The sequence below is a fragment of the Eleutherodactylus coqui genome, chromosome 10, assembly GCF_035609145.1.
Source record: "Eleutherodactylus coqui strain aEleCoq1 chromosome 10, aEleCoq1.hap1, whole genome shotgun sequence".
NCBI lineage: Eukaryota > Metazoa > Chordata > Amphibia > Anura > Eleutherodactylidae > Eleutherodactylus > Eleutherodactylus coqui.
Genome location: NC_089846.1, coordinates 65,565,309 through 65,589,616, shown reverse-complemented (window position 1 = coordinate 65,589,616; position 24,308 = coordinate 65,565,309). Strand labels below are relative to the sequence as shown.

Here is a 24,308-nt window from a genome sequence, read left to right as displayed (position 1 = left end):
TTATTGTGCACCTGTTACCACGGTGGCTTTTCTGCATTTAGGCCATCATTGCTGCTTGGCAATTATTGATGAGCGTGAGTCAATGTGTCTCGTGGGCTACTGGGGTACTAGCGAGTACAACATCACTTACTGTTACCCCAATGAGTTTTTCCTAAAAGCCTGTATATTGACAGCAGAAATGCTGTGGAAAATCTGCAGCATTGTTCCCAAATGTGGATGACCAATCCACAGGGAAAATGGAACGGCGGTAAAGATTCCGCTTTAGAAGCGTGCCCGTGATGCCGCGGGTGTCCGTTATGCTGCGGATCTCCAGTGGATTTCATCTTTTCAAATGCGGCGGTGAAATCCCTCATTAGTATCCGCACAGGGTGTGGGCGTATCCTCAGAGGTTTTCTAAGACTTTATTTTCTACTTTACAGAATTTTTTTTATTTTTTTTTTTAATCAGCCATAGGCCTCTGGATATTGGCGTATGTCGCAATGTTGGTCCTCGGACAGCACAGGGCCTATGAGGCTATACACGCAGATGTGAAAACTCATGGCATGTCGTCTTTTTGTTCCTTTCCACATACGAGAAATGGGACATGTCAATGTTTTGGGACCGCGCATAGATCGGGGTCTGAGTCCTGTCCAACGCTTGTCAGGCACAAGCATCAATACAGCTAGTGGGCGCCGAGCCGTACCCTCCCTGATCCGGGAAGTGCTGTTCATCACTCCTATGACCGCTCACCAATCACTGCCCCAGTAGGCATGGACCAGTGAGCAATAATGAATGGCATGTGACTGCTGTGGTCACTTCTGGTGTCGGGTCTGTTCATAATAGTGAAGGCCATGGAATAGGAGAGTGTACCTTTCCCCCCCCCCCCCTTTTATTTGTTCCCTCTTTTTAAAAAAAATTTCAGAAAACCCCTTTAAGGTGGGTGCGTTCATACGTAGTAAAGTTGGTGCGGATTTTGACACGTATCTGTAGCATGCCTCATACATTCAATTAATGGTGTGACATCGGCTATAGGTCTGTGTCGAAAAACGCGGTGCAAAATATGCTGCAGATTTTGGGGAGGATCTGCTACTTGTGAACACACCATAAAGTAGTTTTTCAAGACTGTTTAGTGGCCTGACCTTATAGATGGCATGCTGATTGCCTATCCATAGGGGTCCACTCCAAGCACCTCCACTGATCACCTGCAGCGTCACCTCCTTGCTGACCAGGTACAGTTGGTAGTGACCTTGCCTGGTACAGCTCGGTCTCATTCACTATCACTCGCAGCCACAACTACATGCACGGCGCTGTGCCTGGGATACAATTTAGGGATGCAGAGCGCACCGTTGTCTCAGGTATCTGCTAGTTTTCCTTCTTCGTGGGACTTGATTGATGGACAGTGCGTTCCCTCCTACTATTTATTGGATTGTTATCTGGACTTTCGAGCCCGGTGTTTATATCCTTTGCTGACTTATTTTTCCTCGGAGCCCTTGTTTATAACACAGATCTGCTATGGATACGACTGTTTTCAGACAGCAGAGCCGCATGTCCTATCCCATGGAAATAAAAATAAACAGCTCTGCTCGAGATAAGAAGCCTTGAAGAGGGGAAGCAAGACATGATAGTAAAAGTAATTCATAGTCGGTCTAATAATAATTTGTAGCCTTTTGGTCCTGTTTTCTCTGCTAAACCAGACATGGGGGGGGGGGGGGGGGTCCTTGTGACAAGACGATTGTTGTCACCTCTGTGAAGTCAGCACCCCATCTTTCAAAAAAGTTAATTTTTTCATAAGTTCTGGATGCACCCCAAAGAGTTCTAGAGTTCCCAAGTAATTTTAAAAATAGTTCTAGCGAATTAAGCAAAAAAATCAACAAATGTATTTCTGCGGTGCTAACTTCCAAAAATATTACTAAATCAGCGAGAACTTTGTAAATATTGGTTCTAGAGCTTCGAGCATTAAGAGTTTTCTTCAGAACTCTTGAGGTGCTGCCCAGAACTCTAATAAAATCGCGGGATTTCCCCAAAAAGTATTTACACATAACTTTGGTCGCCGGGATCTTCACCCACGATGCACCGCGGGTCTTCTCCCATGGTGCACTGTGGGCTCTGTGGTCCATTGCTGATTCCAGCCTCCTGATTGGCTGGAATCGGCACACGTGACAGGGCGGAGCTACGAGGACCAGCTCTCCGGCACGAGCGGCCCCATTCACCAGGGAGAAGACCGGACTGTGCAAGCGCGTCTAATCGGACGATTAGATGCTGAAATTAGACGGCACCATGGAGACGAGGACGCCAGCAACGGAACAGGTAAGTGAATAACTTCTGTATGGCTCATAAGTAATGCACGAGGTATATTACAAAGTGCATTAATATGGCCATACAGAAGTGTATAACCCCACTTGCTTTCGCGGGACAACCCCTTTAACTAAAAAGGTTCTTTATTACGGATGGTTAACTTTTTTGTAACGTAAGGATTAACTTGTACTTGTATGTATTCCTGCTGATGGGAAGCAAACAAGGAGCGATATATACATCCTGAATAAATGCACACCTGAGAAAACCAATCCACATAAAATGCTTTTCCTCCTCGAGGTGCAGGATGAGAGGACTGTAGGATTCCCTGCTGAAACTGTCATACAGCGTCCGATCTCACAGGGGGATTCCAAAAGCCTGGCAGATGTTGCATCCGTGAGGGTCTGGTAGGACACAAGCTTCACAATAGTGGTGGGGGAAGGTTTCAATGGTGCGGCAGACAAACTGCTCCCTCCTCTCATAATCTATGGGACTTAGAGTCGATCAACTAGTTGGCACCTATGTCCCTTCACGGCGGCACTCTGTCCTCAGTCGGACTATGTAGCAATATAACCAGCAGCGCTACTCGCTCCATTCTCGGGATCGTCAGGGCACCCAGGGGTTGGACCCCCTCACCAGTCCTAGTAATTGGGAATGTATCTTTTAATTGTACATCCACACAGTGGATGTTGGTGCAATCCGCAGCATATTGTGTGCTCAAGTTCTTGGTACGGATCTGCATCAACATCCTCATTTGGTGCAGTGTGATGTTGATCTGCAACTGATTTCAGTTGAAGGGTTATGATGTCTGCTGCAGACTTGCATCAAAATCTGCACCAATTTTGCTACGTGTGAACATAACCTAAAGGAGACTTCCTGTGCCGCCTGCCACTTGTTAGGGAAATGCAAAGCAGCAATCTGGGCTGCTCCTTGAGATCCTTCGTTGCGTCGCTGCTTTCAGTACTGATGTGGGGGATTTGGAAGTCGCTGGTGGATGCCGTTGGTTGGCACCATCCACTTTGACTTTGCGGTGCCATTATTCTCAGTCAGTGTATGAGTTCACCAGTTTGCGATCTAGAATGTACATTGCCATAACATGTGGTGGTGGTATTCCCCACCTAGCATGGTATATACACTGCAACCGTCATAATCACTAATTACTGTTCTCTCTCCTCCTCAGGACCAGCACCTTCTCTACCGTGTGCCTTCTCTGTGAGCTGATTGATCACGCTCCTGCCTCAGTCTTTCTATCACCATGAATGAAGTAATGGTGGTTAAGGAAGGCTGGCTACAAAAAAGAGGTAAGATTAGAACTTTATTTCATACTAGCTTACCCGTCGCGTGTTGCTGCGAAGACAGACATACATACATTCGTTTTTATATATCTAGATAACAACCAATCACAGCACAGCTGTTTTAAGTTACCTTAGTGGTATAATAAACAACCAATCACAGCGCAGCTTATATGTTACCTCAGCAGTATAAAATATAACAACCAATCACAGTGCAGCTTTCATGTTACGTCAGCAGTAAGAGAAATAACAACCAATCACAGCCCAACTTTTATTCTGCCTCAGCAATAAAAAAAAAAATAGCAACGAATCACAGCGCAGCATTCATTTTACCTCAGCGGTATAATATATAGCAACCAATCACAGCACAGCTTTTATTTTACCTCAGCATTCTCAATATCCAGAAATTGTCTTGCGATACGTTCGGCGGATGCATCATTTTGTAGTTGAACACGCATCCCGTTGCTCGTAATGCCTTTTGCTTTTGTGCTTGAGATGGAAATCAAACGATCTTTGTCTGGGGGGGCATAACTGTCGACGACGCTCGCACGCGCGCCACCTATCGTAGGATAGATGTACTATGCCAGTAATCTTCCCAGGAGTGTACTCAACAACTTCCCATTAACTTTTCCTATTTATGACATAATCAATGCTCGTGCCAAATTTCAAGTTTCTATTACATCGGGAAGCGAGAAAATTCGAATCCGTACGTAAAATTTGGACGCCAATTGTTTTGCGCTTAAAATTGAATAATCGAGTTGGGACCCATTAGCGTTTCCTATTTATGACATAATCAATGCTCGTGCCAAATTTCAAGTTTCTATGACATTGGGAAGCGAGAAAATTAGATTCCGTATGTAAAATTTGGACGCCAATTCTTTTGCGCCTAGAATTGAATAATCGAGTTGGGACCCATTAACCTTTCCTATTTATGACATAATCAATGCGCGTGCCAAAGTTCGAGTTTCTATTACATTGGGAAGCGAGAGAATTAGATTCCGTACGTAAAATTTGGACGCTAATTCTTTGGCGCATAGAATTGAATAATCGAGTTGGGACCCATTAGCGTTTCCTATTTGTGACATATTCAATGCCTGTGCCAAATTTCAAGTTTCTATGTGAGAAAATTAGATTCCGTACGTAAAATTTGGACGCTAATTATTTTGTGCATAGAATTGAATAATGGAGTTGGGACCCATTAACTTTTCCTATTTATGACATAATCAATGCTCGTGCCAAACTTCACGTTTCTATGACACCGGAAAGTGAGAAAATTACATTCCGTACGTAAAATTTGGACGCTAATTCTTTTGCGCATGGAATTGAATAATCGAGTTGGGACCCATTAACTTTTCCTATTTATGACAGTGAATGCTCGTGCCAAATTTCATGTTTCTACGACATCGGGAAGTGAGAGAATTAGTGGCAATGATGGAAATCGAACGATCTACGTGGCTCTGTACGTGTCATAATAGAGCCTTAATGACATCACAATGCAGCTTTAACTGTCAGACATCCAGTGATGGAAATCAAACGATCTACGTGGGGGGGGCGTAACTTTCGACGACGCGCGCGCCATTTATCGTAGGATAGTTGTACTATGCCTATACTCTTCCCAGGAGTGTACTTAACAACTTCCCAAAGTTTCATGGCGATCGGATGAATGGTGTAGTAGCGCATAAAGGACAAACAGACAGACAGACACGCAGACATACATTCAATTTTATATATATAGATGATGAGCGATTCGAAGGTGATACACATAGTATATGAGAGGGGCCAAGTAGCTATGTTTAAGGCTGCCTGTACACAGGCAGGCACGGAGTCTGCATGGGAAATGCCACATGGAATCCACCTGTGCCCCTGCCAGTGACACTGCATACCTGTCTTTTCTTCTGTACTGCTGATGGGCCGCCAGCGCTGTACAGATTCTACCATGTCATCGTTAGACGATGACGCGAGTCCCACCGCCTTTCCTCAATGATTGTGCAAGGGCCTTGGATCGGATGGCTTCCATTGACTTCAGTGGATGCCGTCCGTGCAGAAAACAATCTGAAATAGAGCATGCTGCTATAATTATATATAATATAATTTTTTTTTTATTTATTTTTTTAACCTGGTGCCATATGGTAAGCAGGTCTGACTTGTTCAATGGGCATACCCAAACAGTTTGACACATGAGGGGTCTGATCTGTAAATGCACACCTCACAGCTTAACTGATGTGGATTGCAGTGGGACGTCATCCACCCAAATGAAGCAGAGGAGTGAATTTAGAGAAGACCCTGGGAAGCTAAAATGTTCTTGTATGTCCACCGGTCCATAAAACTTCATTACCATATTGCATGGGAGTTTGAAAAAGCACCTTTTTGCTGTAACTCTAGGAATATGGTTGGTTAAGGGAAAAAAAATGTAAGTGTTGATTGGTATCCTGTGGCAAATGGTTCAAAGGTGTAAAACCTGGTGGTAGGTTTTCTTTTAAAGGCAGTTGTCAGAAATACATTTTTTTTTCTTATTTATTGGCTGGGCATGCTATAAAATAACTGATACTTGCCTCACCTTGGGCCAAATTCCCACCCTCTTGTTTGTTAACAATGCAGTTCCTCTAGAGGAGCCTCCTGCTACCCTTAAAGCAATGTAGATGGCCCAAACCTGGGCTGGGCCTTCTCTCTGCAATAGCCCCATAGCATCAGCAAGCTCTGCCGCTGTGGAACGTATTCTTGTCTGTTACACAGCCCAAAGCCTTGGCCTGATGAAATAAGCACCAGTTGAAATATATCAATTCAATCTCACTTTTTTGTTTTTTTTGTTTTGTTTTTTTTCTTGAGCTGAATAATTGGGCTTTTTTTTTTTTTTTTTTTTAAAAAGGCCCATAAGTATAGGGCAAACAGCTCTACCCACAATGACCACCTTGACTCGGCCCACCACTGTCCAAAGCTTTCAAGGCCACATCCATTATTGAAGGCTGAGACTGTGCAGGTAACACTAGTCACCAGATGGACCTGATAGCAGAACAGGCAGTCCTGTAACTATACTAAAGACATTTCGATGTCGCCTCTCCTGGATTTCGGCTCAGACTTCTAGTTTGTAAAGCTGCAGACAGTAATTGCTTGACCTGTGATCTCTGTTCTGTATTTTCAGCCTCTCGTTCTGCCACATACAGGTTTATGTAGCACCGGATACTATATTACTGCTCAGTAGTGTTACGTAGCTGTTACACTGCAGTCTGTTTACTTGGTGTAACTCTAGACCGCCTTGTGATGTTGTGTAATGGTCTTACTGTATGTAATTGTATAGTGTTGTCAGAGGCTTTACAACTCCTAAAGTGCTACTCGGCAGGGGGGAAATGGGACGAGGAGGATTAGCATGGAGATATCTGTAACTGGTAGCTATGCCAGAAGCATCGCTGCAACAGCATAGTATTAAATGTCACAGCGTCCGCAGGTGAGTGACCATATTCTGACCGCCGGCTGCGGAAGACAGTGGAGGAAACTTCTCACGAGTGACATAAGTCATCATTTTAAGTGACGGTGAAACTGGCACAAATGGCACCAAACTTGGCAAGAGGGGTGTCGTACCGTAGTATGACAAACTTTAGCATGCAGTTACCAATGCTGTGGGATAAATATAAACCTAAGTAGTCTGATTTTTGGTTATATTAGCAGAAGTGGTCAAAATATCCCCTTGAAAACCAATATCCAACTCTGAACGCTGTCTTATGGTTTACGTGTATAATCGCTAGATGTCAAACTTTGTAATTACGTTGCTTTTCTGCCAGCTTTTCTTAGAGGGGTTATTGCGTGAAGGTAAGAAGGGCCTCGTGGCACAGACTGTTAGGGCAGCAGTACGCAGTCCTAAGCGCTTTCTCACGACCTGAAGGTTGCGGGTTCAATCCCCACTTGGTTCAGGTAGCTGGCTCAAGGTTGACTCGGCCTTCCATCCTTTCAAGGTTGATAAAATGAGTACCCAGCTTGCTGGGGGTAAAAGGCAATAGCAAAAACAGTCTGCCAAGGAAAGTCACAATGTGATGTCACCCTAGGAGCCGGTCACAACTCTGTGCTTGCACCAGGGGACTTTACCTTTTACCTAAGTTATTCCCTAACCACCCACTTCTGGTACCCCAGTTCCAGTGTATCCAGGAACGAACAGATCGACTGTCTCGCTTGCATGCTCCTGCTCCGTTCCTGTCATTGGGACTGCATAAGAGAGCCTAGCCTAGCCTGTAGCTGTGGGAAGGTCAGGTAAACCAATGGTTGATGTGTTACATGTCTTAGGGCTCATTCCCACGAGTGGGATTTCACCACATTACATGTGTTATGTATGTGCACTTAACACGCAGTGAATGGAGTCAATGAACGTACCTTGATTTTCATCCATTCACATTAGACTATATACATTGTTTTCATGCATGCATTAGACAGTGTTCTTTTACTGCGTATTACATGCATACAGGCCTATTCTGTATGGGCTGCTTATTTAAGGATGGCAATACAATACACTGCATATGGGCGATGTTGCATATGCGACAGAGGGGGGAATTTAAAGAGGCACACTGCATGATGGCGTGCACAGTACCCAATTGCTGCCATACATGTTGATGGCCGGCTCCCAGAGCAGTAAAACACTGCGCAATCCACACGGCGGTTTATGCATACAACTGTGGGAATAAGCTCTTGGGTGAAGCCATGTAAAGGCATCCTAACTAGCATGGAGCTTGCTATGGTGATTTGCATTACGGCACGTCCAGCCCGCACCAGTCATTGCACACTGTTATAATGCCCGCAGGCCTGTGTGGACCCTTCAGTTGGTGTGACAGAGCATGGTGTATGTTTTGTGCAGTAATTCTCCTCTTCCTCCCGTCTCCTCATTAATCTGCGCACATCTACGCTGCACACGCTTCATTTCACACACAGTTAGCATTACACTTTGATGCAGCACAAAGGAAGCATGCCTCTAAATGCACCAATCAACAGGCGAAATTAAAGTATCTTTAAACCCCGGACCCCCAGAATGGAGAGGTGGTCTTTGTCTCTTCGTGAGTGCCTGAATGGGCACCCGCTCTCTATAGCCCGTGCCCCAGGGCTTCCTGTGATTTCCTATAACCCCGCCTGACCTTTCTGCATTCCTAAAATACCAGAGGCAGAATCCTAATAAAAAACACACCTCTGCACAGCGAGGGGGACGGCGGAGGCCCCAGGTCTTCCTGCGGCGCTGGTATATAGACGGGCACAAGTGCTGCAGCGGTATTACATGGTGTAATCTGTGATATCCGTGTCTGCTGGCCATTGGGGCCAGCCTCCCAAATAGCTGCACAGAATCCAATCTGTAACGTCAGCATGGCCGGAGTTTTATCACCTCGCAGGGAAAAGGCATCCTACTAATGCTGCGGATACAGAAACTGCTTCCCGTTGGCTGTAGTCGCATGATGTAGCTCCTCAAGGACACACCGTCATAAGACGCAGCTCCAGTATCTGTACTAGCGCCCCCATGGGCATAAGGGCAAATCATGATGGCTCTTCGATATTGAGAGACGAGAAGTTGGCAGCAACATACATGCATCCCTGTTTCTTCTGCCCCCCAACATGCAGCATATGCAGTGAGATATCACAACCGCACATTACACTATCTGCTGCTTATCCTCCCTCCTACAAACTGCACCACACCAGTCTATGGGCAAGAATGGGCAACTCCTATATTGCTGGCCTTGGCAACACTTGTGTGTGTGTGGGGGGGGGGGGGGGGGGGGGGGGGGGGCGGCGGCGGCACCAGGATAAAAGACATCCCCCGTCCTGGCCAGATGACCACATGTATTTCTAGTATGAACTTGGTTCTGGTACTGTGTGTGTGTGTGTGTGTAATATATATTTCAGAGCCGTTCGTGTGTGAATGCTGCTATTTTGCTGCTTTTTACGCAAGCAGAATACATGCAGGCTTCCTTACAGGCCGCGCTCGCAAACGTATGTGTATTGCGCGTGCAGTGCATGCTCACATGTAGTGAATGGCGGTGATGAAAGCACATTGATATTTTCATTCTATTCACACTTGGGTATATTTATTGCATGTATTATGCACATGAATGCATGTTCTATTCTACGGTGTATTACATGCATACAGCCCTATTGTTTGCCTATGTACTGCATCCATAGCAATTACATCACATATGTACAGTGGGTTGTATGCATCCCGCTATGAAAACTGTTTAAATAAAAGGCAATCCAGGACTGTGCATAAAATACACTCTTCATGAACGGGCAGAAACGTGACCATACGCACCTAGGTCCCTACACCAGTAAAACACTGATTGATATATATATATATATATATATATATATATATATATATATATATTTTTTTTTTTCTTTCTTTACTTTAATTTGGGGAGGGGGGGGGGGGGGGGCGCAAAAAGTTCCATGCAGGCTGCCAACTAACCTACGACCAGCACGGACTATGGCCATCCTTGATGCTGGGAGGCTTCCCTGCACGCAGAGGGCTGCAGTCTTGCACTTGGCTGTTCTCCGGAGCTGTATGCTTAACTAATTGCAACAGACCTGGTGATATGATCAGCTGCCAGCCATGGCTTGTACAAGCGGGCAGCCGCTGTCACTTCCTCTGTTTACTATTGTTTACTGCCAGGAGAAGACAGTCAGCGACATGCTCACGTCAGAATACAGCAGCTCTGGGCGGCGGGATGAAATGTGCGCACGTCACGAGCGTGTACTGCTGTAGCAGATACTAACGGGACATTGCTGTAGTGCTATGGCCGGTGCTTGCCGTACGTCACTGTAGGGCAGCAGTGCGCAGCTCCAGGCCTCAAGGGACCCCAGCAGGTTGTCTCCTGGATTTCCTCAGTATAGCATCGGTGATGTGACTCGGTGCCTCAGGGGCTCTTACTGTAGGATATCCTGAAAACCTGACCTGTTGAAGTCCTTAAGGACCGGCGCTGTGCCCCCCTGGGCTCCATCCTGTTGGACGTGATGGTAGACCAGCGACTAGGCTCAGTGAGGTGCGAGCAGTTTGCACCCTTCGGATGATAACCGGCAGGAAGCGCCCACAAGGGAACGCTGCTGCTGAAGCGCAATATTGTGAGCGGGCCCACCGTGCGGGTGCGTAGCATGAGGGAGGCTGTGTGCCAAGTCCCTGCCTGACATGCAGTGGGTAAAATTAGCTCTGTGATTAGAGGCTATTTCTGGAGACTTGTGTTGGATTACCTAGTAACATTAACCCCTTCCCTACCCCAGGCTCATGTTCCACCTGATACCCCGATAGTCTATAGAGGGAGATGAAAAACTGCTTCCATGCAAATGTGGGTGTAATTATCTCTGCAGGTTCTCCGAACTGGAGATGTGTGATAAAGCAATGATCCTAGTCTTTCCCCACCCCGTATTCAGTCTTAGGTGGCTGACAACAGAGAGCAGTACAACTCATGCAGTTGCAATGCTATAATGCTGTTCCAGTGTAATTCTAATCATGTCCCTGCGTCGTATTGCTGATGGTGTGTAGGATATAGTATACAGGTTCCCTTTTGTGCCTTATACCAATGATGCAGCGGCTGTGATGTAACGGTGATGGGTCACCCCCGGAAGGGATGCTGCAGGCTTACCTTTGCAGCAAAATATAGTGGATGAGGTTTTAACTTCTGTCCGGTTTGCCCCCTGCCTGGTGTATTGCTGCCGTGTTTTGGCGCTGGCAGTTAATGAGCGCCGTGTAGTTGTTGCTCCCCCATATTTGACTATATCTAGTGCTATCTGCGTGGTATAGTGTAGCGTTCTGCAGCGACTTGTTTAGATTACCCTGAGAACAGATCGTAGTTGCTTTCACTGTAACACTAGCCAATCAGCTGATCAGGTACCCACTGCCACTACACACAGGGATCCGGAGTGGCAGATGCTGCTCCGACCCCTGTGTAGTGGCTGACACCTGTAATTGTAGGTGCCGCTGCGATTAAAATCTAGGAGGACTGAACCTACAATTACAATCGCTGGACACTGAACACAGGTCGGAGCAGCAGCTTCCACTACACCCCTGTGTAATGGCACTGACAGCAGGCACCTGATTGGCTGGAGTCTGCCGCTCAGACTCTGACCAACCATTAATGACCTGGGGGGACCATCCGTCATCTTATTGTACCCATATGCCACAACTAGTCAGAGCCAGTAGATTCATGTAATGGTCCAGAGCCTAGATGTGAGCACCAATGCCAGGAGAATGAGCATTGATGCTGCAGCGATCATATGACTTCCAGTGACATCAGCCGTCTCAACAGCGGGACTGCAGCGCTGAATCCTGTCAGGGAGGTAAGTACTGCCCATTTTGTTTACTACATCCGGCTTTATTGAAGGGATGTTATCCGGTAACTGGACAATCAATTCGACAGTTTTTGCTGTGCAAACCCCTAAAAAGTGTTGTATTGAAAAGCTAGTGAAGTGGCGTGAAGAAAAAATCAATTATATGGTATATTAAACGGTACTATTAAAGAATACCGCTTGTCCCACAAAAAACAAACCTTTGTAGAATTGTGAGAAAAAATAAGTTGAAGTCTTTTGAATGGAGGGAATAAAATTAAATAACTTATCAGCACATTTTGCTCTTCATTTATTTACAATTGCTAATAGCCTTTTTTATATTCTTTCGGTAGGTGAATATATTAAGACCTGGAGACCCAGGTATTTCCTTCTGAAAAGTGATGGCTCGTTTATCGGTTATAAGGAGAAGCCAGACTCCTCAGAACACAGCTTGGCTCTCCCCCCACTCAACAACTTCACTGTAGGAGGTAAGTCCAGGTATCCATCCACCATTATGTTACACATGGCAGGCTGCTAGATACATGGAGGTAATGCCAATCTCTTCACAGAATGTCAGCTTATGAAGACAGAGCGGCCTCGGCCCAACACGTTTGTGATCCGTTGTTTGCAGTGGACTACAGTTATCGAGCGCACTTTTCACGTGGACACCCCTGAAGAAAGGTATAAGGCCAAAAAGTGCTCGCAATGTACAACAGTAGGCTGCGGGGGAAAAATACATTTGCTCAAAGGTTTTAGAATAGATACATTACAGAACATCCTGTTTCTATCTGTTACTATGTAGGGAGGAATGGATGAGGGCGATCCAAACTGTAGCCAATAGTTTGAAGAACCAGGAGACTGAGGAAGAAGAGGAGGCCATGGACATTAAGTGTGGTTCTCCTAGTGACACCCCAAGTACGGAAGAGATGGACATAGCCATATCCAAGGGACGACCCAAAGTAGTAAGTAGTATCGGCCAGTGAAAACTTCAATCAAATGGTTAGAACGTGGTTGTAAATATTCAGCATAGGTGAACCTGACTTTTTAAAGTCTTACGAATTTGGAATTATTGTATTAGTTTTTTTTTTTTCCTTTTTAACATTTGAAGGAAAAAAAAAAGCCAAACAGCACTGCAATCCACTGCAGGATTTGACAAGATGTCCTCAGCCCCCTTGTAACGACTCCATAAGAGCTAGACTTATTGCTGACTGTAAAATGAGTATATATCTAGTGTTGGTTGTTTTGTACAGTGATGTCAAATATATGGGGGTTATTTTATGCCTTCCCTGTAATAAAATAGGTTTAGTTTAGCGGCAACGTGTTGGCGTCACTTGAGGTGAACAGATGAGCTTTAATATTTTACCAATGCTATATTTTTACTATTTTATGATCTGTCTCCAGACAATGAACGACTTTGACTATCTGAAGCTGCTAGGAAAAGGAACATTTGGAAAAGTGATCCTGGTTCGAGAAAAGGCAACAGGCCGTTACTACGCCATGAAGATTTTACGAAAAGATGTCATAATTGCTAAGGTTAGTGTGGAAGGTGCAATTTCCTGGTCTGCAAATGCACATTGTATTATCTCCAATATCTGACCGATGTAGACAACTGTACACTTGTTTGACTTGTTACAGGCTAATAACTTTAATTCTTATTGGTTTTGCCCTAACTACCAATGATGCTTTTAACCCTCTTGTTTCCTGTGTGATGTAAACGCTGCATATACTGAACATCTATGCAGTAGGGCTTTGCAGAGTTTAAGTATACTATGAAGACCCATTTCCTATTCCCACTGATGATAAAATGCATTTATTCCACATGTAACAAATTCTCCTGTTTTTATGTTGCTGCTCCTGCAGTGATAAGATCTCATGCCAAGTCTTTATATAAACCCTAGGTCTATCTAGATCTTACTAAGATCACTTCCCTTTTATTAAGCTAGTCCTATGCCTTTAGGCCTTCACCTCTCATATCATGAACTTTTTTTTTTAAGCTCCTGTCAAAGCACTTGTATATCTTTAATTGCTTTTATAACTGCTGCTTGGCACTGAGTGCTACACTTTAAGGACTCTTTCACATGAGCGTATATAATCCGTTTTTACGGCCGGCCGATATGCGCTACAATCTGATACATTGGAATCCAATGTATCAGATCACATGGCTGTATTCCCATGATGTAAAAGCGCCCAGCCAGGCCAACATTGTGCCGGGCGCTCTTACACTGGGCTGTAAAGATAGTCCTGGAACTATCTTTCTGGTCGGAATACTTTGGCCGCTGCATGGGCTCCTTTGGGAGCCAATGCCAGCGGCCAGAGAAGGGAGGTGGGAGGGAGTTTAGCAGCGTGACTGCTAAACTCCTTTCCCCTTTTCTTCTCCCCATTGCTGGCTGTGGAAATGGGGGGTGGGAGCATAGCTCCGCCCTCTCCCATTGCAAGCAGTCAAAGGGTAGGAAAGAGTAGGTGAGACAGCAAGGGGGAGGGAAGGGAGAGACAGCCAAGCTGTCTCCCAATGGCATTGGGGCCTCGGCATATATGCGCCCCCGAGCGATGCTATGTGAACAGGCGCACAAATGTTAGACTTGTGCGCCTGTTTGCGCGTTATTAAAGCGCTGGCGGGTGCACATAAAAACGCCTATGGCCGTGTGAAAGAGCCCTAAGGCTCTTTTTCTACTGACCGATCATTGGTGCATGTGGATGTGCTTGCAATCAGCAATAGTTTATGCTGATTGTAACACCGTTCAGCTCAAGTGTTTTGTGTTTGATTTTTAGGATGAAGTGGCTCACACCGTTACGGAGAGCAGAGTCTTGCAGAACACAAGGCATCCCTTCTTAACGGTACGTAGCTTACAGACACATTAATTTGTGTATACCTGGGTGTAACTGAAGTTCTAATTTGCAAATCTACTTCTGTTTGTTTCTCTAGGCTTTAAAATATGCGTTCCAGACAAGTGACAGGCTCTGCTTCGTTATGGAGTATGCTAACGGGGGAGAGGTAAGAGATGTGGACAGTATCTTGTATCTTAAAGATGGTCTGAAATGCTGAGCAATGTTATGCAGTTCCTGCAGTATATGGGAGGTGATGCGTTGTGTGATGAGAATATATGGAGATTTTAGATCAGTTGTCTGGATTGATCGGTAAGATGGCTCAGAATAAATGTCCTCCATGATGTGTAGCGTTGCTGAGTAAGGTACTTGTGTATCTCAACAGCTTTTCTTTCACCTGTCTCGGGAACGAGTCTTTACGGAAGACAGAGCACGGTTTTATGGTGCAGAGATTGTGTCAGCCCTGGAATATCTCCACTCCAGGAACGTGGTGTACAGGGATATAAAGGTAATGCAGTCTAGATAAAGACCTCTGCTGTGCGGATCAACGTTTTTTTTTGTTTGTTTGTTTTTCCAGTTTAAGGGGTCTTCTGGGATTTTGTAGCATATTCTTACAGCAGGGTTTCAATCCCTGGACCACCAAAAATTTGCAAAAGAGGGCCATAGCCTTTGCTTCAAAACCCCTTTGAGACAGCATGTTTTGTAATGGCCAAGCAGATTAATAATCTTGTTAATGCACGACTTCCTATATGAAGCATGTTTAAGACTTGTGTGTTTCCAGTGCCTATCTAATTTTTTATTTTATTTATTTTTCTCACCTATTCTACAGTTGGAGAATCTCATGCTGGACAAAGACGGCCATGTCAAGATCACAGATTTTGGACTCTGCAAAGAGGGGATCACAGATGGAGCCACTATGAGGACATTTTGTGGTACCCCAGAGTACTTGGCTCCTGAGGTAAGTGTGATGTGTGCTGTATATTTAGCACTTTAGTTTGGTAGCAATGAGCTTGTCTGTCAATGCTCATTAATAGATGAGCAAGTGATCTGCAGTATGGGGGCGTAATTTGTCCCCATACAGTTATCATTGGTTGGTTGCACATCTTCCCTTTTACACAGCTGACGGTGAGCATTTTTAAGCTCTGCCAACAAGCGAGCATTTGTTCATGCATCTGCTGATCACTGCCCTGTTTACACAGCCAAATGTTCTTCATTATTTGGGCTGTGTAAAAGGCCCTTATAGTCCTGCTTCTAGCTGTTTTGTTCCAGGAAGCGGGCTGCTCCGTACAACTGATGCCTGGGTTGGTACTGCAGGCTGAGTCGTACTGAAGTGATTTGGACTCGGCCTACAGTATTAGCTGCTTACACTGTGCAGTGGCCCAGGTTGTCTGCTTTCTGCAGCAAAACAGCTAGGAGTGGGGCGACCTCTTTAAATGTATTGATGCACTTTATAACCTGTGATAAATTTCACTCTAAGCCATTCTAGAGGTAATTATGAGTTTCTAGGGTCTGCCATCTAATGCCACATGAACCAATTTAAACCGTTCCCACCCACAGCACTGAATGCTGTACTATGATGCTGATAAAATGTGTCCTACATCTAGGTGCTGGAAGACAATGATTACGGCCGGGCCGTGGATTGGTGGGGACTGGGAGTGGTGATGTATGAAATGATGTGCGGTAGATTACCCTTTTACAATCAGGACCATGAAAGACTGTTTGAGCTTATCCTTATGGAGGAAATCCGCTTCCCTCGCACCCTAAGTCCTGAAGCCAAGTCTCTTCTAAGCGGCCTTCTGAAAAAGGATCCAAAGCAGAGGTAAGCTGTGCACATACACTAGATGGACAAAAGTATTTGGACACTGCAGAAAATCAGCAAATGTGCAAAAACTGAATTTTCTAAGGGCACGGGTAAAATGAAAAGCTGCTCATTTTGTATTAACCATTCATCCGATCGAGCCCTTGTGGGACGAACTGGAGCGATGGGTATGACCTCGCCACCCACACCCATCCTCACAACAATCTTTTCCCACAGCCTGGCACGACGATTGGTGGCTATTCCTGCCCAAACTTGTGGAAAGTATGCCCCAATGTGTTGCCGCTACAATATAAGCAAAAGGAGGGCCGACAACGTTACTAAATAATAAAGCACTTTTTCTGAAAAAGATGCCGTGTCCAAATACTTTTGTCCATATAGTGCAGCTATGAAGACATCAGATGGCATACAGCTATCACTACATTGGTTTTTGAACAGTCTGTGATTCATAAATATGAGCTCAATGAGATATACTTACAGCTAAGTGATTGCTGAACTAAACAGATCTAATTGAATGTTTGCATAGTGCAACTGCAAGTCTGTCTTGTAATCGATTTCTTGTTTCCAAAACCCTAATAGTTGTGAAATTCTTAGTCTGGCATTCAATCGACTTGTCTTTAATTTCTAAATAGTACGAAATAACTTGTTGCCCTTCTACCTTTAGACTTGGAGGTGGCCCCACTGATGCCCAAGAAGTTAAGGATCACCGCTTCTTTGCCTCTATCAACTGGCAAGATGTGAATCAGAGGAAGGTAAGTGAACTGCAAACTACTTGGCCCTCTTCTCAGCTGAAATTGGTTGAGTGGGCTTCCATGATTAATCAAATGGGGTCTTTTTGATTAAAAACCTGCCGCTCGTGTCCGTGGTCTGTCTTGTAATACAGTTCATCTTCATTCACTTTATTGAGGCTTAGCTGCTGCAGTACTAAATGCATTCTGTGGACAAGAGTTTCTGTGGAATGCAGCAAAACGCACAACTTTAAGGCTTGGGAATGCCCATAACCCTTAGCTTATCAGCTGCTTGTTCTCCTGACAGCTTCTGCTCCTGAAGTCCTCTGACCATATACATGCATGCTGGGCTCAGCCAAGTGTACAATGTTTTCAAGGGGCAAGTTCTTCAGACATCAGCCTGTCCCCTGCAGGAACAAAGGATTGGGCATGGTGAAATTCAGCATATCGGATCTTTCTTCCGACATCTGCTGTACGTGGAATGTCAGGTGGCATTGGTTTATATTAGATGATAGGTGGTTCCACTGACTTTCAATCTGTGTGTATAGGGGCACATTAAAATTTTCCAGGATTCAATTCTCCTCGGGATATATCATCCATAGCAGATTGGTGGGGTTTAGAGAGCCAGCACCCCACTGATCAGCCACCGTACAAGTGCCCAAAACCACTGCATGCCAGAAACACACAGCCTCCTACAGCATGCAGATTAGAACTTAAGTCTGCAGTGCCACTCTGGGCCACTGCACAATGTACAGAGCCATGTGTTTCTGTTGCGCAGCTGATCAGGATGTGCCTGGTGTCAGATCCTTCCAATCTGCTACTGATATATCCTCATAGGTCATCGATAGTTGAAACTCGGGAAAACCCTTTTAAGCTACACAGACTATCTTCAGCAGTGTGATCATGCTACTAAAATGAACAGCAATTGTTTGTCTACCTGAAGTTTGTGCTTATGGGACTTGGTGATTAGCATTAAACTCCTTTTTTATTGTTTGTCTTGTATTTAGCTCACCCCACCCTTTAAGCCGCAAGTCACCTCTGAAATCGACACCAGATATTTTGACGATGAATTTACAGCTCAGTCCATAACAGTAACACCTCCAGATAGATGTAAGTAGACTCAATCTATTGGAAAAAAAAGTCCAAAAGGTTAATGTAGTAGATACTGCATGCAAAGTAGGCTTCCTAAAAGTATGAGAAGCAATAAATTTATTGCTGTAGGTTTTTTTTTTTTCTCTTATACAAAGGTTTTCCATAGCCTTGAAGTTACTAGATTTATGCACCAGCTAGATTTACTTGAGACCTAAATTAACCCCCCTAATGACATAAGGATGCAATAATTTGGGGGGGATTTTCATTTCAAGAACCATACCTTTTTTTATTTTTTTTCTTAATAGGGAGAGAACACATCAGTTCTACTATTGTTTTAGAATTTTTTTTTTTTTTTTACAGCGCCAATCATACAGCATAAGGGCTTATTTAGACGATCGTATATCGGCTCGGTTTTCACGCCGAGCCGATATACGGTGTCCTTGTCTGCAGGGGACGAGGATGGAAGAGTCAGGAGCAGGAACTGAGCTCCTGTCCCCTCTCCGCCCCTTGCTACTATTTGCAATAGAAGGGGGTGAGACGGGGTGGAGCTAAGTCCTGGTGCTTAGCTCCGCCCCTGCCCCTCCCGTTGCAAATAGTGGCAAGGGGCGGGAGCTCAGTTCCTGCTCCTGGCTCTTCCATCCCCCCCACCCCTGCAGACAAGGACACCGTATATCGGCTCAGCGTAAAAACAGAGCCGGTATACGGTCGTCTAAATAAGCCTTTTTTATTCATTTTTTTTTTTTTTTTTTTTTTTTTTCTATGGATGGTGCTCTGAGGGTTTTTTTTGTTTTGTCACAAGCTGTACTTTTTATTTGCACCCTTTTTGGGGTACATATGGCTTTTTGAAGTAAAATGAATAAAATAAGCATTTTGCCTCATTCTGCGCTTTTTGCTGCGCAGGATAATTAGTGTGCTTAAATTAAAGTACAGGTCGTTACGGACACTAAGGTGCCACATGTGGGTTTTCTTAGTTTTTGTTTTTTTTTATAAACACTGTTTGTCCCTGATGGGGACCTGATCCATTGCAGCTATGAGCACTATGGTAGTGCATTGCAAGACTTCTCTACTGCAGTGCCTTATCGCTTGTAATAGTAATCATGGGCAATGGCAAAGCAGGATGCCTGTAGCTGGTGTCCTGTTACCACGACAACCCATCGGCCCGCCGATTACATCGCGGGGGTCCAGTGACAGAGGCAACACTCTCCCTCTATGAACCCTTTACATGCTGTGATCTTTATAGCCAGCCTGCTGCTGCAACACTTATTGGTAACAGCTGGCTCCAGCTGCCAGATGGCGCGGGCTCACTTCCGATCCAGCACCATCCACATAACATAACATGATGTAACCTTATGTCAAGAACCCCTTCTGCCAGAATGTAACATCCTGTGGCATGAAGGGGTTAAAAAGTGACATTGTGGAGCTTTTTTTTTTTTTTCTCTAACTTTGAGACTGTTAGGCCTTGTTCATATAGCAGATTCTTATACACGATCCACATCCAAAAGTCACCATAGTGTATATGGCTTGTTTTCTGCTTGCGGACTCAATCTGCATGTGGAAATGAGCCACACTGCTACTTGAGAAGGAATCTGCATGCAGGTTTTCACCATGGAGTGAGTCAAATCCATGTGCAAATTCCTTTCATTGTCAAATGAAACCGCGTGGGGCTTTTACAATGCAGATTTCAAGCATATGAATAAGGCCTTAGGTGGTTAAATCAATGCTGTATGAAGTGACCCTTGTGGTTTTATCCATTACAGATGATAACCTGGATGCCTTAGAATCTGACCAGCGTGCTCACTTTCCTCAGTTCTCGTACTCTGCCAGCATTCGGGAGTAGCCTTCCACAAGACATCACGCAGGGAGCGAATTGTAAAGACTTTCTACTGAAAGAAGTTGGAGATCATACTGTCCCTTTCTGAACTGGGGCAGTAACTGTGTATTCACTTACCGTCCCCAAATCCTGAATAAGACTACATTTTCATTTTTTTTCTTCAGAAATTACTCAAAATATACAAAAACATAAAAAAAACTATTTGCTACACAATACAGATACTCATTGTGGACTGATAATTTCATCATATCATATTTTTTTTTCTAATTGCCTTTTACTGCTGGGGCGTAACAGGATTCTAAGCCATAGTGTCGACAAGACACAGGAAAGCCATCCCAAAGTCCTAAGCAGCTACTGCCTCCTACAGTGGACGCGCTCAAGCACGAGCATCGTCCTGCTCTCTTAACGGTACCATGATTTTTGTAGATGTGCTCCACGGGTCTCCCATTTGTGCATGTCGTGGTAGGGAACATAGGCTGTAGAATGTCCCGACGGTTAAGTGGCTCTGATGGTGCTCTTTCCACTTGGTCGGTACATGGAGCAAACATATTAATGTATTCAAGCATTTCCCTTTGCGTGTTCGTAATCTTTCTCACCACATCCTGTTTGTCTGCAGAGAATTTCACGGCCATATGGCAGGGACTGTAGTGCACTGTCATCATGTAGGTTATTGGCCTGATATGCTGTAATTTGGGTGTGTACACCTTTAAATATGGTGTGTATGCCTTCCTGCTTTTCACAAGCATGTAAGTGGCTTAGTTTCAATAGTTGAATGTATTCAGTAAACTTCCCACCAATCCAAACCCCCCTCCCCCTACCAAAAAAAAGCAAAAAAAAAATGGAATTTCGGGTCAACAGCAATAATTTTTTGTTTTTTATTTTGTGTAATGTTTGTAACCCCTAAGGACACTTTTAGGCTCCCCCCCCTCCTATGGTGGCATGGCCATAGAGAAGCAGTCTGACAATTTATCCTTCACCGGGTGGCAAGAATCAAGCAAGCCGATTGGTGAAGAGCTTCATCAGACTTGTCCCGCCTCTAGCAACCTTAAGGAATGTACTCTACATCAGGAAACCTTCAAAAACTTGGGGGAACCTGGGGGGGATTTGTTTACTATAACCAGCATTTTCCTTTATTTTTTGAACCGTACCAAACGAATAATAACTAAAAGCAGCCGTTTCAGGAGCAATAATGACTCAATTTAGCGAAAGCTGAGTTTGCTCTTAGGAAGGCTTCATTTAAAGGGGCAGTCCCATGCGCCAGTTCAGTTCAAAATGTTTTGCTAATACTTATTTAATTTAGCTTGTGAATGTACTTTTTTGGAGGGGGGGGGAGGGGGCGGAATGGGGGAGGGTCATATCTTTCTAAGTTTCTCTTGTAGGTAGAATTTCAAGAAAATTAAGAATATGGAGCATGGTTGAAAGATGTTGATGGCACCTGGGACTGGCCCTTTAAACGCCATGCTGTATTTGGTGAATGTCTCTTATGGATTTTTTTTTTTTTAGATATTTGAAATGAAATAATAAATACTTGTTACTGTCTATTTTTTTTTTTTTTCTGGATAAACTATATTGTATTAGGGTAATTCTATTGGTTAAAGCAGGGTTTCCTAACTGCAGTCCTCATGACACCACCAGATCATGTCTTCAGGATTTCCATAGTATTGCCTAGGTGACGTCTGATGCGCTGACATAATTACATTGCCACAGGATATCCTCAAACCATGACCTGTTGGGGAAGCCTTGAGGGCCAGAGTTGGGGGAAACATTGGGTTAAAGGATCATTCCAAGCAAACTGATGCTGTTCTGTCTCTTGTGGGGCCTGAAGAGTCGGAGTATGACTCAGACCCTACACTAAGTAGATCACAGTATCCTCTCTGCTCAGTGTTCTTAAGGTCTCATGCACACAGGACTCATGCACACAGGACTGTCTGCTGCCTGTGTTGCGCCCCAAGTTTCTTTTTGTTACAGGAGCCAGTGGGGAGAAAAGTGACATCAATTTTTTTTTCTGGCTTGTGAATGTGGGTGCAACATTGCCCTAAGAATACACATGCAGTGAAATGGTGCATTTTTTTACTGATCAAAATTGCACAGTAGTGGGAAGAGACTTTGTATAACTTCTAGCTTATTGATATACAGAACTGCATAAGGACCCATTTACACGGCCCAATGAGCTCTCAAATGGCAGTTTGAGTGACAGTTTTGAGTGATCACTTTGCATAAACTCTTAAGTAGCTAATTAGCTACTTAAGAGTTTATAAGCATGTAAATGAAGACGGCCACTGTATGCAGGAGTGCTGTCATCTGCGTACAGCTGCTTTGTTCTCGGAGCTATGGCTGAGAGATCAGAGTGGGATATCAGCTGAAAGAATAGTATCAGCGGTATCCCACTGTGAACTCTGCACATGGTGCTGATGAGGCATCGCTGATTTTTAGCTTGCATGATGGCCATACATTTAGACACTATCATCGCTCAAAAAATGGCTTTTAAGCAAATTTTGAGCAATAATTGTGTCTAAATAGGCCTTAACTTTATGCAGGGTTGGAGTGAACGTTTTTAAAGTAATATTTTCAGAAATGGGTGCCCCAAACATGCAGCCAATGCCACTAAGGACAGGCTCGCATGAGGATAATTTAATTGCATAATATGCAGTGAAGGAAGTCAATTAAGTTACACTGATTTTCATTGAACCATTCACACTTGTGTATAGACACTACATATAATATATGTGGGGGGGGAGCATGTTCTATTTTACCAAGTATTCTGTGCCATCGAGCCCTATTCTCTCTGATCATGTAACAAACACTATACATACACAATTATACTGTGTGTGTGCAGTGTTGCTAAGCGACAGCTGGAAGCGTTAAAAAAAAAAACAAAAAAAAAAACCTATTAATAACTGTGCATAACATGCAGCGATTCTGGACTGTGCATGATCGTGTTATACACATGGCCCTCACCTGACCTATCTACTAGCTTCAGTATGAAGAACAGGGAGTCCTGTAAGTGATGATGCGGCCCCACAGAGTCCTGATCTCAACATCACCCAGCCTATCTGGGATTACATGAAGAGAGCACCTACATGAATAGAAGATTTGTGCTAAGTTCTTCAAGATGTTTGGAGCAACCTTCCTGCTGAGTTCCTTCAAAAGCTGTGTGTAAGATGAATGGATGCTGTTGTGAAAGCAAAGGGCGGTCACACCAAATACTGATGGGATTCTTAGATTTTTCTTTTTGTTCATGTTGCGTTTTATTTGATAGACTATGAATCCTTTTATTTTTGAAAGTGTTCTTACTTTGCAGCATCTTATCCACACCAACCTAAAATGTTTACTACTGTATATCCCGTTTAGTCTGGGCCTAGGTGTCCTGTGGCAGGTTCTCCCAGTGATTTGATAGGTTTTCTGTATGTACACTTATACAGGGAAGGCCACCACTTGCTGGACTCCTAAGCCCAGAGTGAGCAGGATATATACGGGTAAGTTATACTGAATCTTTATATCTGCTCAGCTCCTCCCCCTCTAACATGTGGCCTGCTGATTGGGCTGTTCTTGATGGGTTACCATTTAAAGGGATTGGACAGGATTACAAAACATGGCTGCTTTATTTTTAAAAAGATGGGTGACAAATGCTAGGTCAGTGTGCCAGTATATGGGACCGTAGTCCCTTTTGTGAAAGGGGTGGTAGTCACTTATTCGTGCAGCTCCATTCACTATCTATGACCCTGACAAAAACCACTAAACCCAGCGCTTGGGTAGAAGTGAAAGGCCCTTCTCTACAGCCGCTGATCGGCCAAACAAATACTGCTGTTGGTAAACAAGCAAACTCTTGCGCTAGTTTCATACGGGCGATCGCGATTTTGCCATGAGCAAATTGTCTTTGTTCCCACAATTTTTGTGCATCAGCGATTGGTGTGGGGTGTTTTTTTTTTGTATAGAATATTTCATCACTGCCTGTGATAAAATTGCCCTTTTTTTATCCTGAAAGTCAATGGATCTTTCGAATGTTAAAATCGTATGTTTGTTGCGATGCAATAAAATGGAAGTATGGGAGCTCAAAGAAGAAAAAAAAAGTGAAAACATTGCTGAAGGGAAGTAAATCACTGGTTTAATCAGCTTTTTTTTCTTTTTCGCACTGCCTATCGCATCAGGGGAAAATCGTGTTTTTTGTTTTTTCC

General features: G+C 44.2%; 1 protein-coding gene across 1 annotated transcript in view; it reads left to right on the top strand.

The window, feature by feature from the left end:
• AKT2 (AKT serine/threonine kinase 2) overlaps window positions 1–21,672 on the top strand; it is a 35,317-nt gene extending 13,645 nt beyond the window's left edge. The window contains exons 2-14 of the mRNA XM_066581190.1: window positions 3,452–3,572; window positions 12,197–12,331; window positions 12,413–12,524; window positions 12,646–12,805; window positions 13,245–13,376; window positions 14,613–14,678; window positions 14,767–14,835; window positions 15,052–15,174; window positions 15,496–15,624; window positions 16,271–16,485; window positions 17,147–17,234; window positions 18,218–18,320; window positions 20,060–21,672. Coding sequence (XP_066437287.1) covers window positions 3,527–3,572; window positions 12,197–12,331; window positions 12,413–12,524; window positions 12,646–12,805; window positions 13,245–13,376; window positions 14,613–14,678; window positions 14,767–14,835; window positions 15,052–15,174; window positions 15,496–15,624; window positions 16,271–16,485; window positions 17,147–17,234; window positions 18,218–18,320; window positions 20,060–20,139 — 1,458 coding nt within the window. The 5' untranslated portion in view covers window positions 3,452–3,526 and the 3' untranslated portion in view covers window positions 20,140–21,672. The remainder of the gene's footprint in view (window positions 1–3,451; window positions 3,573–12,196; window positions 12,332–12,412; window positions 12,525–12,645; window positions 12,806–13,244; window positions 13,377–14,612; window positions 14,679–14,766; window positions 14,836–15,051; window positions 15,175–15,495; window positions 15,625–16,270; window positions 16,486–17,146; window positions 17,235–18,217; window positions 18,321–20,059) is intronic.
• Window positions 21,673–24,308: the final 2,636 nt, after the last annotated feature.